The following is a 13,257-nucleotide window of genomic DNA, read 5'->3' as shown; positions in this document are numbered from 1 at the left end:
TTTTACTCCACTACATTTATTGATTATCTTAGAGTCAGATTATTGAATATATATATATATATATATATATATATATATATATATATATATATACAGAATATAAACAAACAAACTTATCAGTTATTTAAGGTTAAGATAAAAGTTTATTGTATATAAAGTTAATCAAAATTAACTGTTTCTATTTACTTTATTGTGATATTTGGATTAAGTTATTGACTATTTGTTATTACCCGGTAATTAGTGATTGTATTTGATTACATTTTTAAAGTAACTGCAGCACAGTAAGAATTTATTTAGCAGCTTATATCAACAGAAAAGAGACAAAAACAAAGTAAATCTAAAAGATAAGTTAAATTTAATTCACTTAAAGGGGGTTTAATTACGATATAAAGCAGTATAAGTTGTTCAGAAAGTCTTAAGGTATTTCTCCTTTCCAGTTGTTATTCATAAAAAAAACTGTCTTTATTGTTCTTTCTTTAATTTTGGTCTTTCCTTACTCATACTTTTTTTAAAAAATATTATTTATTTTGGCATCCTGCTGGTATTTATCTAATAACATAATAATAATAATAATAATAATAACTTATTTAAATTGTATTGAAGTTTTTTGCATATTAAAATATAATTTCTCTTTCTTCCACTTATTTATGTTATTTTATTTATTTTACCATTTTCCCCCTCTATATGACTTCTACCTGGGGAGTTCATTACATTTATTATTTTAAAAATAGAAAAACCAACAAAGAGAACCCCCCCCCCACACACACTAATAATAACGTTCAACGACACAAAACATGGGAGCTTTTACTTTGAAGGCGCGGCGGCTCTCGCTCTCTGGCGTCATCCGGGAGTTTCCTCGGCGGCTTGACGCAGCAGGAAGAAGGTGTCCATGATGAGAAGTTTAAAACACAGCAGCAGCAGCAGCAGCAGCGCGGAGGAGGAAGAGGAGGAGGAGGTTGGTTCCCTGCTGACTGCTCGTCCGTTCAAATGTCCTTCCGCCGTCTGAGTCTCTATCGAGCCTCGCTCTGGGAACAAGTGTTGTTGTTGTTTACCTCCAGTGAGCCGATGAGGGGCCTGAAGAGGCGCGTTAGCTAACAGAGCTACCGGAGGGGAGGGGAGGGGGCGGGCGGGCTCATCCTCAGAGCCCGGGCTGTCGGCGCTGAACTCCGGCCACCGGAGGGGTGAGAGCACCGGTGGAGAGAACCGTGGTTGGCTGCTGCTGTTGCTGTTGTTGTTGTTGTTGTTGTTGTTGTTGTTTATTACACCTTTAACAGCGGTGCTCGGGCCTACCTGTTAACATCTGTTATTGATTATATTTATATATATTTTATTATGTTGTTATTATTGTATTTCTCACAGTTAAATCCAGTTTAATGTTTGTTTTTGTTTATTTTTACCTTCATATGTTAGTAAACTGTTATATCTCATTAAAATACACTAAAATTATTATTATTAAAATGATTAAATATATCTGCTTTAAGGAAATATTACCTGCATGTTCATTCATATTAATATTATTAATAGTTTTTATTATTATTGTTGTTATTATTAGTTTATTATAAAATATATAAATTATTATTATTATTTTATTGTTGGTTATTATCACCATGATTAGATTATATTATTAGGTTTTTTTATTGTTATTATTATCAATGTCACATAATAATAATAAACTTAATTTGATTTGATGCAAATAAATAAAATAAAATATCTGTACAGTTTGCTGTAGCATAAATACAACAACAATAATAATAAAAAATATTATTTAAATCACAAGCAGAGTTGACCAAAGTGCAAAAGACAATAAAAATACATATATATAATATGTAAATATAAGGCAATAACAAATAAATGTAAAGACAGAATTAGACCTGTAAGAACAATAACAATTAAAAGATTAAAGAATTAAAACCCACTAAGAATAATCAAAAGCCATAAAAAACATTTACAGCTTCAGTTTTGTCTTTATATATAAAAACAGTAAAATATTAAATAAATAGGACAATGCTCAGGAGAAGTTTGGAGCCAAAAATGTCTCATAGATTATTATTATTATTATTATTATTATTATTAATATATTGACTCTTTAAAAACAGATAAAAAGGTTGTAAAACAACATTCATCTTCTCACTAACAATTGTTTTCATTATTGATCAGTGTGGCATTTATTTTTAGATTAATCAATTTATCATATATTATATTAAATGTAAAAGAAAAACCCATCACAACTTCCCAGAGCTCGAGTCTTTAAATCTCCTCAAACTTCCCAAAACTTTAAAGTTTTCATTTTAAGTGAATTCTGACAAAATCTTTAATTTGAATTTAAAATGTTTTTTTTTTTACTATTTTTGGTTGATTAATGTAAAATCAAGTTTTATTTAGATCCCAAAGTTCATAAAGGTCAGTGTATAAATCAACAGTGCAGAATAAACTTTATAATAAAATATCACAATATAACAAACATAGTTTTAGGTTCATAATATGTTTATAAAACAAACACAAACATAAAAAACCAAAACCTCCTCGTTTTATTTCAGGAGCTAAAACTAAAACACTAAGTTTTAGTTTTTAGTTCATTACCGTTAAACCTCGACCCCCCACAGTGGATTTATGAAGCACAGTCTGAGAACAACTGATTCATTAACAGAAAAATATTAACAAATATTAAAAATGACAAAATCAAAATAACTATTGATGATTTTTGATTTATTGATTTTTCAAACCAAAATAGTAAAAACAGAAAATAAAATGTTTTGTTTCAGCTCCTTAAAATAAAGTTTTCTTTGTCCTGATTCTCTGTAAACTGAACATTCGACGTTAGACGTCTCTTTGGGCTCTGTTGTTGGTTTCTATGCTGATGAACTTTGACCTTTAGGGGATCTCAGTCGTGTCTTTCTGTGTGTTTTTGCAGTGATGGAAGTTTCCTCCCAGGATCCATCTCTCATGGCCATGGACCTGTCGAAGGGTTTCTCCGTCGCCCCTCTGACCCGCAGCCACACTGAAGCCATGGACCTGGCGAAGAAGCCCGAGTGGTACCACAGACGCCCGGCGAGCTGCAGCCCGGAGATCAGCTCCCCGTTCAGATCCAGAGCCTCGTCCTCCTTCAGCTCTCTGTCGGCGCAGCTGCACCCGGAGCCGGGCGCGCCCGTCCACTGCCGAGACATGGAGCAGGGCCCGGAGGCGCTGGGGAACTACATGAACTCGACGCTAGCGCCGGGTCTGGACCTGTACCGCGACGGCGTGCACAGCAACCTGTGGCACCCGGGGTTCTACGGGCCCAACCAAAGCGGCGGCCCGGTTCCCGAGAGCAGCGGCGGGGAGGAGAGCGACAGCGGCTCGGACGTGATTTTCTTGGTTTCCTCGGCGAAGGAGCCGCTCTTATGCACCCCGTTCATCCAGGACAGCGTGCGGCACATCGTGGAGCCGCTGTCGCCGGCCGTGTCCTCGCTGGACGAGGGGAGAGGTTGTTATCACCTTCCTCAACCTCTGAGCTCGCCCAGTCCCGACAGCTCGTACTCCGAGGACTCCTCCGAGAGCTCCGTGGACATTCCCGTGCACCACACCAGGCCCGTGGTCCTGCTGTCCGACCTGAGCGCGGTCTACGGCAACCCCGCCGAATCTCCGGTGGACATTTCAAGCGACGACAGCGACGTCATTGAGGTTTCAGTCACGAACGAGAAGAAGAACTTTCCTTGTAAGAAGAGTCTGGCGAGAGAAACTCCGCCTCAGAGCGAGGACGAGAAACCGTCCCGAGAGGTGCGGCGCAGCACCAGAATCCGGAAACCCGTTTCGGAAATGCCACAGTTCACCTGCAGCCCGTCGCGGCACAGCCTGAGGAGGCGAGCCAAGAACGACGCGGTGGGAATCTACAACGAATGCTGCGACTCCGACGACATGATGGAGTACGCGGCGAGGCTGTCGAGCTCAGACGAGTCGGTGACGCAGCCACAGGTGTCGCAGAGAGCGAGCAGCAACTCAGAGGAGTCTGGCGTGGACAGGAAGCCGCCGCAGAAAGAGCCGCAGCCTCGCCGCTCAGTGCCCCGAGCGAAGAGCGTCAACCATAAACGGAAGAAGCCCCTCGCCATTCGGAAAGCTAAAAAGTTAAGAAGAACCAAACAGAAGGGCGTCCCAACGGAGCGAAGGAACCAGTCGGCAAACGCAAAAACTGTCGTGAGGCGGAAGAAGAAGCGGCGCTCGCGGAGCGGAGCGTCGGCTCAGTTTCCTCCCCGAGAGCCGGAGATCAAACTTAAATATGCAAACGTTAAAGAGGAGAAAAAGGACAAAAAATCTGGCAGTTTTTGCCCGTTTGTTCACATGGAGAAGAAGATGTGCATCGTCGTCAACTACCAGGAGGAAGAGGCGGCGGTGAGGAGCAGCCGAGGAGGAGGAGGAGGAGGAGGACCACACCAGACCAGGTCTCTGTCGGGGTTCGTTCCCAACTCCTCCTGCTTCCAGCTGTGTCGCTTCAGCTCGGAGAGCCAATGTCAGGACTCACTGTTGTGCTGCCTGTGCGGTCACACGGCAAACGCCATGGGGCTCGGGGACCTTCACGGCCCGTACCGCCCCACCAGCCCGCACGTGGACTACCAGAACCAGAACGGCGGCACCGAGCAGAAAGAGGAAGAACATTTACCCGTCAATTCCTCCGAGGGCGACCGTTCTCTCCCGAAGGTGTCTCTTCGTCTGGATGAGTGCTGGATCCACGAGGACTGCGGTATCTGGTCCGCCGGCGTCTTTCTGGTACGGGGGAAGTTGTACGGGTTGGAGGAGGCGGCGCGGCTCGCACAAGAAACAGTGAGTGACACTCAGGTTGTTATTGTCAGTGTCTGACAGCATCATGGAAAGGATCCCTACAGAGATAGACCTTTAGTTCAACCACAAACAGCCGTAATATCACCATCACTCTCCACCAGACTCCAGAGACAGAAACACTCTTTTTACCTTCAGATCATCGTAACGTCATTCAACGTGGACAGAAACAGAATAAAACTGATTAAAACTGTCTCTGTTAGTGTTTCCAACAATCACCAACTCTGGTTCGGTGGAAATAAATCCTTAATTCACTGACGTAGATGATAAAAACAGCAGTTTCGGTCGGAGCAGACCGGCTATGGAAACTAACCACAGAGAGGCTGCGAAGAAAAGAAAAAGAAAAGCAGCAAATCTTCAGATACAAGAAGCTGAAACTACAGAATGTGGAGTCATTTTTCACTATATAGATAATTAATTACTAATAAAAATAGTTTTTCTGGCGATCCACTAAATTATTAATGAGCTCTAAAGTGGATATTTTGAAAAGTTACAGTTTTATTTAGCTTGAAATTCCCTCTTTGTGTTACAACCCGAAAAACACTATTGTAGGAAAAGAGAGAATTTCAAATTAAAAGCACTTTAAACATCTGAAGCCTCCTGTTACATTCAGCTTCAGACGTTTAAAATATTTACCCAAAATAAACCAAAAAAAAAACAATAAATGTCCAGTAACTGACATAAAAACATGAGTAATTTATTGAAATAGATGTAAAATATAGAGTTATTTAAGTTATTTTAATATGATTCTGCTTCACATAAAGAGATAAAAAGAGATAAACTTTGTGCGTCTGCTTTCAGAAATGTTCAGCGTGCCAACAAACCGGTGCAATAATGGGATGTTTCCAGAAGGGCTGTCCCAGGAACTATCACTACAGATGTGCCATTCAGTCAGGTACAGAATTAAATACGTGGCAGAAATCAACTAAAATATATATTTTCCCGCCTGTGAAGGTGACGGATGAGTCGAGATCTCGACTCACTCGTGTGGGAAGGTTGTCGTTCTCACTCGGCCTGAAATGACGAATGTTTTAACAATGTTTTTTTTTGTTTTTCAGGCTGTTTCTTAAACGAAGACAACTTCTCCATCAGATGTCCAGAGCACAAGGTGAACAGAGAGGAAGTGTGAGGAGCTGCACGGCCTCCGGGGGGCGCTGCTGTACTCCGGTGTTAGTGTGTGTGTGTGTGTGTGTGTGTGTGTGTGTGTGTGTGTGTGTAGCAGCTTGTAGAGGAAGCAGCAGCACAGTTAATGTTTATATCTGTAAATAATAAAGTGGTAAATGCTGGTTTCAGTGTAGAAGAAAGCTAAAAGGAGAATGGATAAAGTATGTGGACACTCCTGTTTGTTTGATTTGAGGCTGTTTTTCATGATTTTGATTAAATTTTAAAACTTTATACTGACCTACAAAGGCACAGTGACTACATATTTGGTGGAATTTAACCTTTTAAATGTGCATTTTTAAACAATTTTGACCAAATATGTTGTTATATTTGATACATATTTAGTAAAATACAGTTTACAAGTTGTGTTCTGTGATATTCAGCAGATCTTCTCTTTGCTGCATTATCTGATAATCTCTCTTTATTTGTGTCGAGCTGATGTTGTTGTTGTTGTCGTTGTTTGTGTGTTTGTGTCCGACAGAACAAACTGTTCACAGGTGGAAACAGGCGACACAAAAGATGACGTGAAATACATTTGGGAAGCACTGGAGGTGAGAAATATTGATCATTTCAACAACTTTAAGTGTAATAGCTCGTTTGTAGAGCTGCAACAGTCAATTAACTAATTAATTAAGTGAGCAGAGAATTAGAAACGGCTAATAGTTAGCTCAGAGTTACAGTTAATAGCATATAGGTAGCTAAAAGTAGCAGTTAATATCTAATAGTTAACTAAAAGTAGCAGTTAATATCTAATAGTTAACTAAAAGTAGCAGTTAATATCTAATAGTTAACTAAAAGTAACAGTTAATATCTAATAGTTAACTAAAAGTAACAGTTAATATCTAATAGTTAACTAAAAGTAACAGTTTATAGATAATAGTTAACTAAAAGTAACAGTTTATAGGTAATAGTTAACTAAAGTAACAGTTTATAGATAATAGTTATCTAAAAGTAACAGTTTATAGCTAATAGTTAACTAAAAGTAACAGTTAATATCTAATAGTTAACTAAAAGTAACAGTTTATAGGTAATAGTTAAAAGTAACAGTTTATAGGTAATAGTTAACTAAAAGTAAGTTTACAGATGATAGTTAACTAAAAGTAATAGTTAATATCTAATAGTTAACTAAAAGTAACAGTTTATAGGTAATAGTTAACTAAAAGTAACAGTTTATAGGTAATAGTTAAAAGTAACAGTTTATAGGTAATAGTTAAAAGTAAGAGTTTATAGATGATAGTTAACTAAAGTAACAGTTTATAGATAATAGTTATCTAAAAGTAACAGTTAATATCTAATAGTTAACTAAAAGTGACAGTTTATAGGTAATAGTTAAAAGTAACAGTTTACAGATGATAGTTAACTAAAAGTAAGTTTACAGATGATAGTTAACTAAAATTAATAGTTAATATCTAATAGTTAACTAAAAGTAACAGTTTATAGGTAATAGTTAACTAAAAGTAACAGTTAAAAAAATAACAGTTTATAGGTAATAGTTAAAAGTAAAGTTTATAGATGATAGTTAACTAAAGTAACAGTTTATAGATAATAGTTAACTAAAAGTAACAGTTTATAGATAATAGTTAACTAAAAGTAACAGTTAATATCTAATAGTTAACTAAAAGTAACAGTTAATATCTAATAGTAACAAAAGAAGTTTATAGGTAATAGTTAACTAAAAGTAACAGTTTATAGGTAATAGTTAACTAAAAGTGACAGTTTATAGATAATAGTTAACTAAAAGTAACAGTTAATATCTAATAGTTAACTAAAAGTGACAGTTTATAGATAATAGTTAACTAAAAGTAACAGTTAATATCTAATAGTTAACTAAAAGTAACAGTTTATAGGTAATAGTTAACTAAAAGTAACAGTTTATAGGTAATAGTTAACTAAAAGTAACAGTTTATAGGTAATAGTTAACGGAGATTAATGTATAAACCCATTAAAGGTTACTTGTTGGGGATTGATCGACATTAATAACTATTGATTGTTGCAGCTCTACTAATTTATAACAACAATAAAAGAATTTTATGTCCAGAAACTATATTTTCTTCCCGTTTTAACGTCCCTGTTTGTGTTTCCAGAGCGATCCTCAGATCTCCTCAGGGTGCTACGTGAACGGCCTGATTTCACCGCTGCAGTTTTATTACGCTAACGGACACTAACGGACGCTAAGCGCTCGCGTTTTCCTCGAGCGGGAGGCGGGAAAACCTTCTGCTCAGATCTCACTCGTCATTAAAGACCAATCAACCAGGGGCCACTCGACAACTTTTATAAGTCTTTGTTCTGTTTCTGTGTGTGTGTGTGTGTGTGTGTGTGTGTGTGTGTGTTTATTTATTCCTCTTATTAAAGCTCCACCTGGACGTCACAAATACAGTTTTATTATTTAAACATAGTTATTATATTAGAGTTTAAATGAGCTTTATGGATCCGTTGTATAGAATATAAACTTTATATAAGAACTCTTCTTTTTACTACTTTTGTATTTTCTGGTAGTGTTTCAGTCACATAAACACATAATTTATTTCCCGGCTGCATGAACAGTTGTTGTTTGCACAATCAGTTGTTATTTATGTCCCTTTTTTCTTTCATCTAAAATGATTTAAATGTAACATAAAGCTGCACTAAGCCAGAGTTAAATAAATATGACCACAAACGAAAGCGATTTTTAGAGCTGGAACAGTTGAATAAAAACTGTTTAAAGCTTCTTAAATGTGACGATTGTCGTTATATTCTCTGTTGTATCACTTTAAATTGAATATTTGAGGTTTAAAACAAAACAATTTGTCACTTTTGGGGGGTAATTTACCATTTTGAAAGCATAAAATAAGAATATCGTATCGTTTGTTAGCTAGGTTCATTGTTTCATTATTAGCAGGGAGGTCAGCTCAGTTTGTGTGAATTATTAAGGTAAAAACACCCTCTGATTCACTCTCTCTAACCAGTCTCCATTCAAAAAACGGCTGTTTTAAGGAAAATTTGTATTTTTTCACAGTAAAAACTTTATTTACACAATCTTTAAGACTTTTTTCTGATTCTCTTCAGTCTACAGAAACAATCTGCTCACATCATTTACTCAGTAACTTCATTAACGAACCTGTGATGAAGAGTTTAACAGACGAACAGACTCTTCATCGGTTTACTGTGAAACTGAACGAAACTTCTGTCTCATTCCTGTTTTAAACCCCCTCTGCCCCGAATAATCCACACATTAAATATGTGAATTGACCCTTTAACGTCGCCTAGTGCAGCTTTAACCATCCATCATCTCACCGCGCCGACAAACCATCGACTGTCTAAAAATAAAGACTTTGATTTCATGACTTTTTATTATTTGAGGAATAGAAAATGTACGTTATTTAATAAAAGTCAATAAAACGGAGTCAGTGTGTCTCAGTGTTTGTCTCAGAGAGGCTGGATGAATGTTGTTGTTGTTGTTGTTGTTGTGCAGACGTCCCACACAGGAACTAAATGTTCTGTGTGTGTTTGAGTTCTGGCCGCTCGCCAAACACCTGAAGGGGGTTTTTATGTTTGTGTTAGAGAAGGATGTTTGTTTCCAGTGCAGTTAAACTTATTTTACTGTCGACTGAAACCAGAAGAAACTGAATCCAGACCTGTTTAAGATCTAATGACATCTTATTTCTTCTGGTTCATACAGTTTGTTTCTGCTGTTCCAGGATTGTGAAGGTCAGAGATATGTTGACACAACAGAGTCTCAAAGTCTCATATTAGCTTCTAATATAGATTTATTGCACATTTTCAGTCTAATTGTAAAATCTGTGTGCAGTTATTTATTAAATAATCTGTGCAGATTAATGTGACGGCCACTAAATCATAAAGTGTGAGTAAGAAAACGTAGAGAACCAGCGGCAGCATGTAGACAACATCAATATATTCCTAAACACTTATTGTGAAAGTAAAAAAATGTTTTAGTGGCTCATTTAACAAACTAACTTAAATCTCAAATGTTATCAGACTGAATGGATCAAATTCTGATAGATTTCAGTGTGTTTTTGGGTCAACGTCTCTGCTGTAATTACACCATTTGGCCACTAGGTTGGATCGGCGCTCTTCCTGGAGACGTGTTAATGTTTGTACGGAGGGTCGGAGCCCGTTGATTGAAAACAGCAGTGTGTATTTACGGAGCAACGGGTGTTTGTTTACGGGATAACAGGGTTTTGAGGCAAAGCTGATGTGGCTGGTTGAAAATGAAGCAATCTGATTGGTTGTATGGAAACTTCATCGGTAGGGGTCGTAGGGGTCGTAGAAAACTTTAAATAGACACACAGTAGGCCGATATATATTAGTGTATATTAGTATATATATATATACTATAGTAGTATAGTTCAGCATTTAGTTTATTTTTGTGAAGAAAAACTAAATGAAATTGTTATTTTTAAAGTCAAACTAAAGAGAAATGGTCAAACTTACTTTACAGACTTTAAGTGTGTTTGATTGTTAAGAAAATAAAGAATTGCATAAAAATGTTAAACTCACCTCTGATCGATGTTCACAGGACGTTTATCGGCTGTTATTGTGAAACATTAAATATAAAATATGTGTTATTAAAGGTCCCTTAAGTAAAAAGGTTGGGAACCTCTAACATAAACAATAAATCTATGTAAGCAGATTGAAAACTAACAGTTTTAATCTATAAATTAATTCATAAATTGGGGCTGTTGTGAAGAAAACACTGTTTAAAATCAAAATCTCTCCTGTTTGTTTTCAGATCTAAAAGGAGAAATTATCCAGTGAGCTTTAATTAAATGTAAATTAAGTTGTTTTTGTGTTTCTGAAAGCAGCTGAAACATGTGGGCAGCGAGCTGTGACCGACGCACAGCGACTCTGCTGCTCTTTGAGTCACAGACTGTCCTCGTTCCAGCGTCACAGCGCTCAGAAAAAATGCTTCTACAGCTCCTCTTCGTCACCTCATTATCGGGCTGCCGTGTGTTTTGACCCGTGGCGCCACGAGGACGCCGTTTATCACCTCGTCGAGCTGCTCTCACCTGCTGAAGCATCCTGTTACCGTGGCGTTCGTCTCCAGCTCGACATCGAGTAACACGACCGAGATACTAACTGAAGATGAAGAACATTTATTCTGATCAATATATTGATGAAGACTGGTGATCAGATGGTCGATTAATATTAATGTGATGTGCTGAGTCACGCTAGCCGGATCTGTGAGGCTGTTCTTAGCCACAGTGGAGCTAAATGCTAATGTAAGGAGGCGACATGTTCACACGCCTAAGTTTAGCGTGTTAGCACGCATGCTAATTAGCGCTACACAAGTGCAGCTGAGGCTGATGGGAAAGTTATTGACAGTGAAGGGAACATTATAAATTTATTGACGGGGATTCATCGACTCAGAGCCACGAATGTTTGATATTTAATTTAAGTTACTTTAGTGTCTTTTGTCCTTTCTGAGCTTCTGTAGAAACCAAAGGTGTCCCACAGGGATCCGTCCTCGGTCTCCTTTACATTTTATATTAATATCTCAGTGCTCCGTTGTTTTCACTGAATATTATTAGTTTTATCTTCATTTTATTATTATTATTATTATATATATGCATATATTATTATTATTATATACTATATATTATTATTATATATTATTATTATTATTATTATATTATTATTATTATTATTATTATATTATCGACGTCATTCCGACTGAAAGAAACCTCAATGATTCTGGAGACTTAAAGAATAAATAAAAAATAAATAAAGAAATCTTCTTTTGTTACATTCTGCACAATAAATCACAATTTTAACCGTTTTTTCTTTGCTGAAACTTTTAAATTATCTTTACCTACATGCTAGTTTCTCCAGTGCAACCTACTACCTAAACCTATATTATTATTATTTTTTTTTTCTGGTTGTTTAATATGAATTTGAACTACATTTGTAACATTTAATATTTATTGTCTTATAGAGTGAGACGAGATCCCTGTGCTACACATTAGCATGATAGCATTGTCAGCTTTACGCCTGCAGCTGCAGATGAAGCCTCTTTTATCCTCCTCCTCCTCCTCCTCCTCCTCTCAGCTATCATCTTCCTCGTGTTCACTCCTCAGCGTCTCTTCATCACTGCGCTCCAGCTGCAGGCTTTTACCCACAATCCCAGAAACATTCAGCGTCTGGGGACGTTCAGGACACGACGAGATGTTTGTAAACTCCCATAAATCATCAGGATTCAGATTCTCTCGATGTGTCGGCACGACGAAGAGACAGTTTGTGGTTTTACTTTATTCCCTCTGTTCTTTATTATTATTATTAATAATAATAATAATAATAATAATGATAATAATAATACAGGAGTAAACTGAGGTTTTTATTGTTTTACAGCGTTTCAACATCGACACAAAGAAAACTATGGAAGCCCATTAAACAGTCATTATTATCAGAAACTTTCTCCAACTTTGTGATAATAAGTGAATAATTTGAGATAATAAGTCATTATTTTAGAAAAATAATTCAATATTTAGGATAATAAGTCAATATTTTGAGATAATAAGTCAATATTTTGAGATTATAAGTCATTATTTTAGGAAAATAATTCAATATTTAGGATAATGAGTCAATATTTAAGGATAATAAGTCAATATTTTTAGATAATAAGTCAATATTTTGATATTATAAGTCACTATTTTCAGGATAATATGTCATTATTTTGGGATAAATGAATATTTAAGTTTCTCATTATAATGACTTACAGAATCTTTTTGGGCTTCCATAGAAACAGCACATGAACTGGAGTTAAGATGTATTGATATCGGTTCCAAATATCAGTCCTTGATTACTAATGATCGGTATCAGTATCAGTACCCTGAAATAACCCGGCGTGCCCTCGCCTCGTCCTCTCCATCCTATGTTTTATTTATTTGTTGAAGTACTGACACACACAGAAAGATGTGAATATGTAAACGTGGTGGAAACAGTGAGATCAGTGAGCGTCGCTGTAATTAATATTCTGAACAACCGGCTCGGCTGGTTTCTCTCCACGCAGATGGACTTTTATTGGACTGACCCTCAGAAAAACTATATAAAAACCCCAAAGAACTATCAGTGTTACTGCAGCAAGAGAAGAAAATCACTTTATTAATACTGTTGAGTCGACTGTGGAACATATTTTATGTGTATTTAATATTATATTGAATGCAGAACAAAAACAGCAGAGAACTGATGTTGTTTTATTTATATTATTTATATTAAAACGAGCGATTTGCATGCATTTTGAGATTATTTCCTGTGAATATTGTGTCAGAGATGAGTTTTCCTGATGTTTTT

General features: G+C 36.7%; 1 protein-coding gene across 1 annotated transcript; it reads left to right on the top strand.

The window, feature by feature from the left end:
- The first annotated feature begins 851 nt into the window (after positions 1-851).
- LOC127357148 (transcription factor 20) lies at positions 852-9,352 on the top strand. Its single transcript, XM_051389372.1, has 6 exons — positions 852-955; positions 2,912-4,794; positions 5,611-5,704; positions 5,868-5,917; positions 6,452-6,521; positions 8,055-9,352. Exons 2-5 carry the CDS (start codon positions 2,914-2,916, stop codon positions 6,491-6,493), a joined length of 2,067 nt encoding a protein of 688 aa, XP_051245332.1. The 5' UTR covers positions 852-955; positions 2,912-2,913; the 3' UTR covers positions 6,494-6,521; positions 8,055-9,352.
- Positions 9,353-13,257: the final 3,905 nt, after the last annotated feature.

Source organism: Dicentrarchus labrax, unplaced genomic scaffold, assembly GCF_905237075.1.
Source record: "Dicentrarchus labrax unplaced genomic scaffold, dlabrax2021, whole genome shotgun sequence".
Taxonomy (NCBI): domain Eukaryota; kingdom Metazoa; phylum Chordata; class Actinopteri; family Moronidae; genus Dicentrarchus; species Dicentrarchus labrax.
Note: the sequence above shows the minus strand (reverse complement) of the source record. Positions and strands in the feature narration are given on the sequence as shown.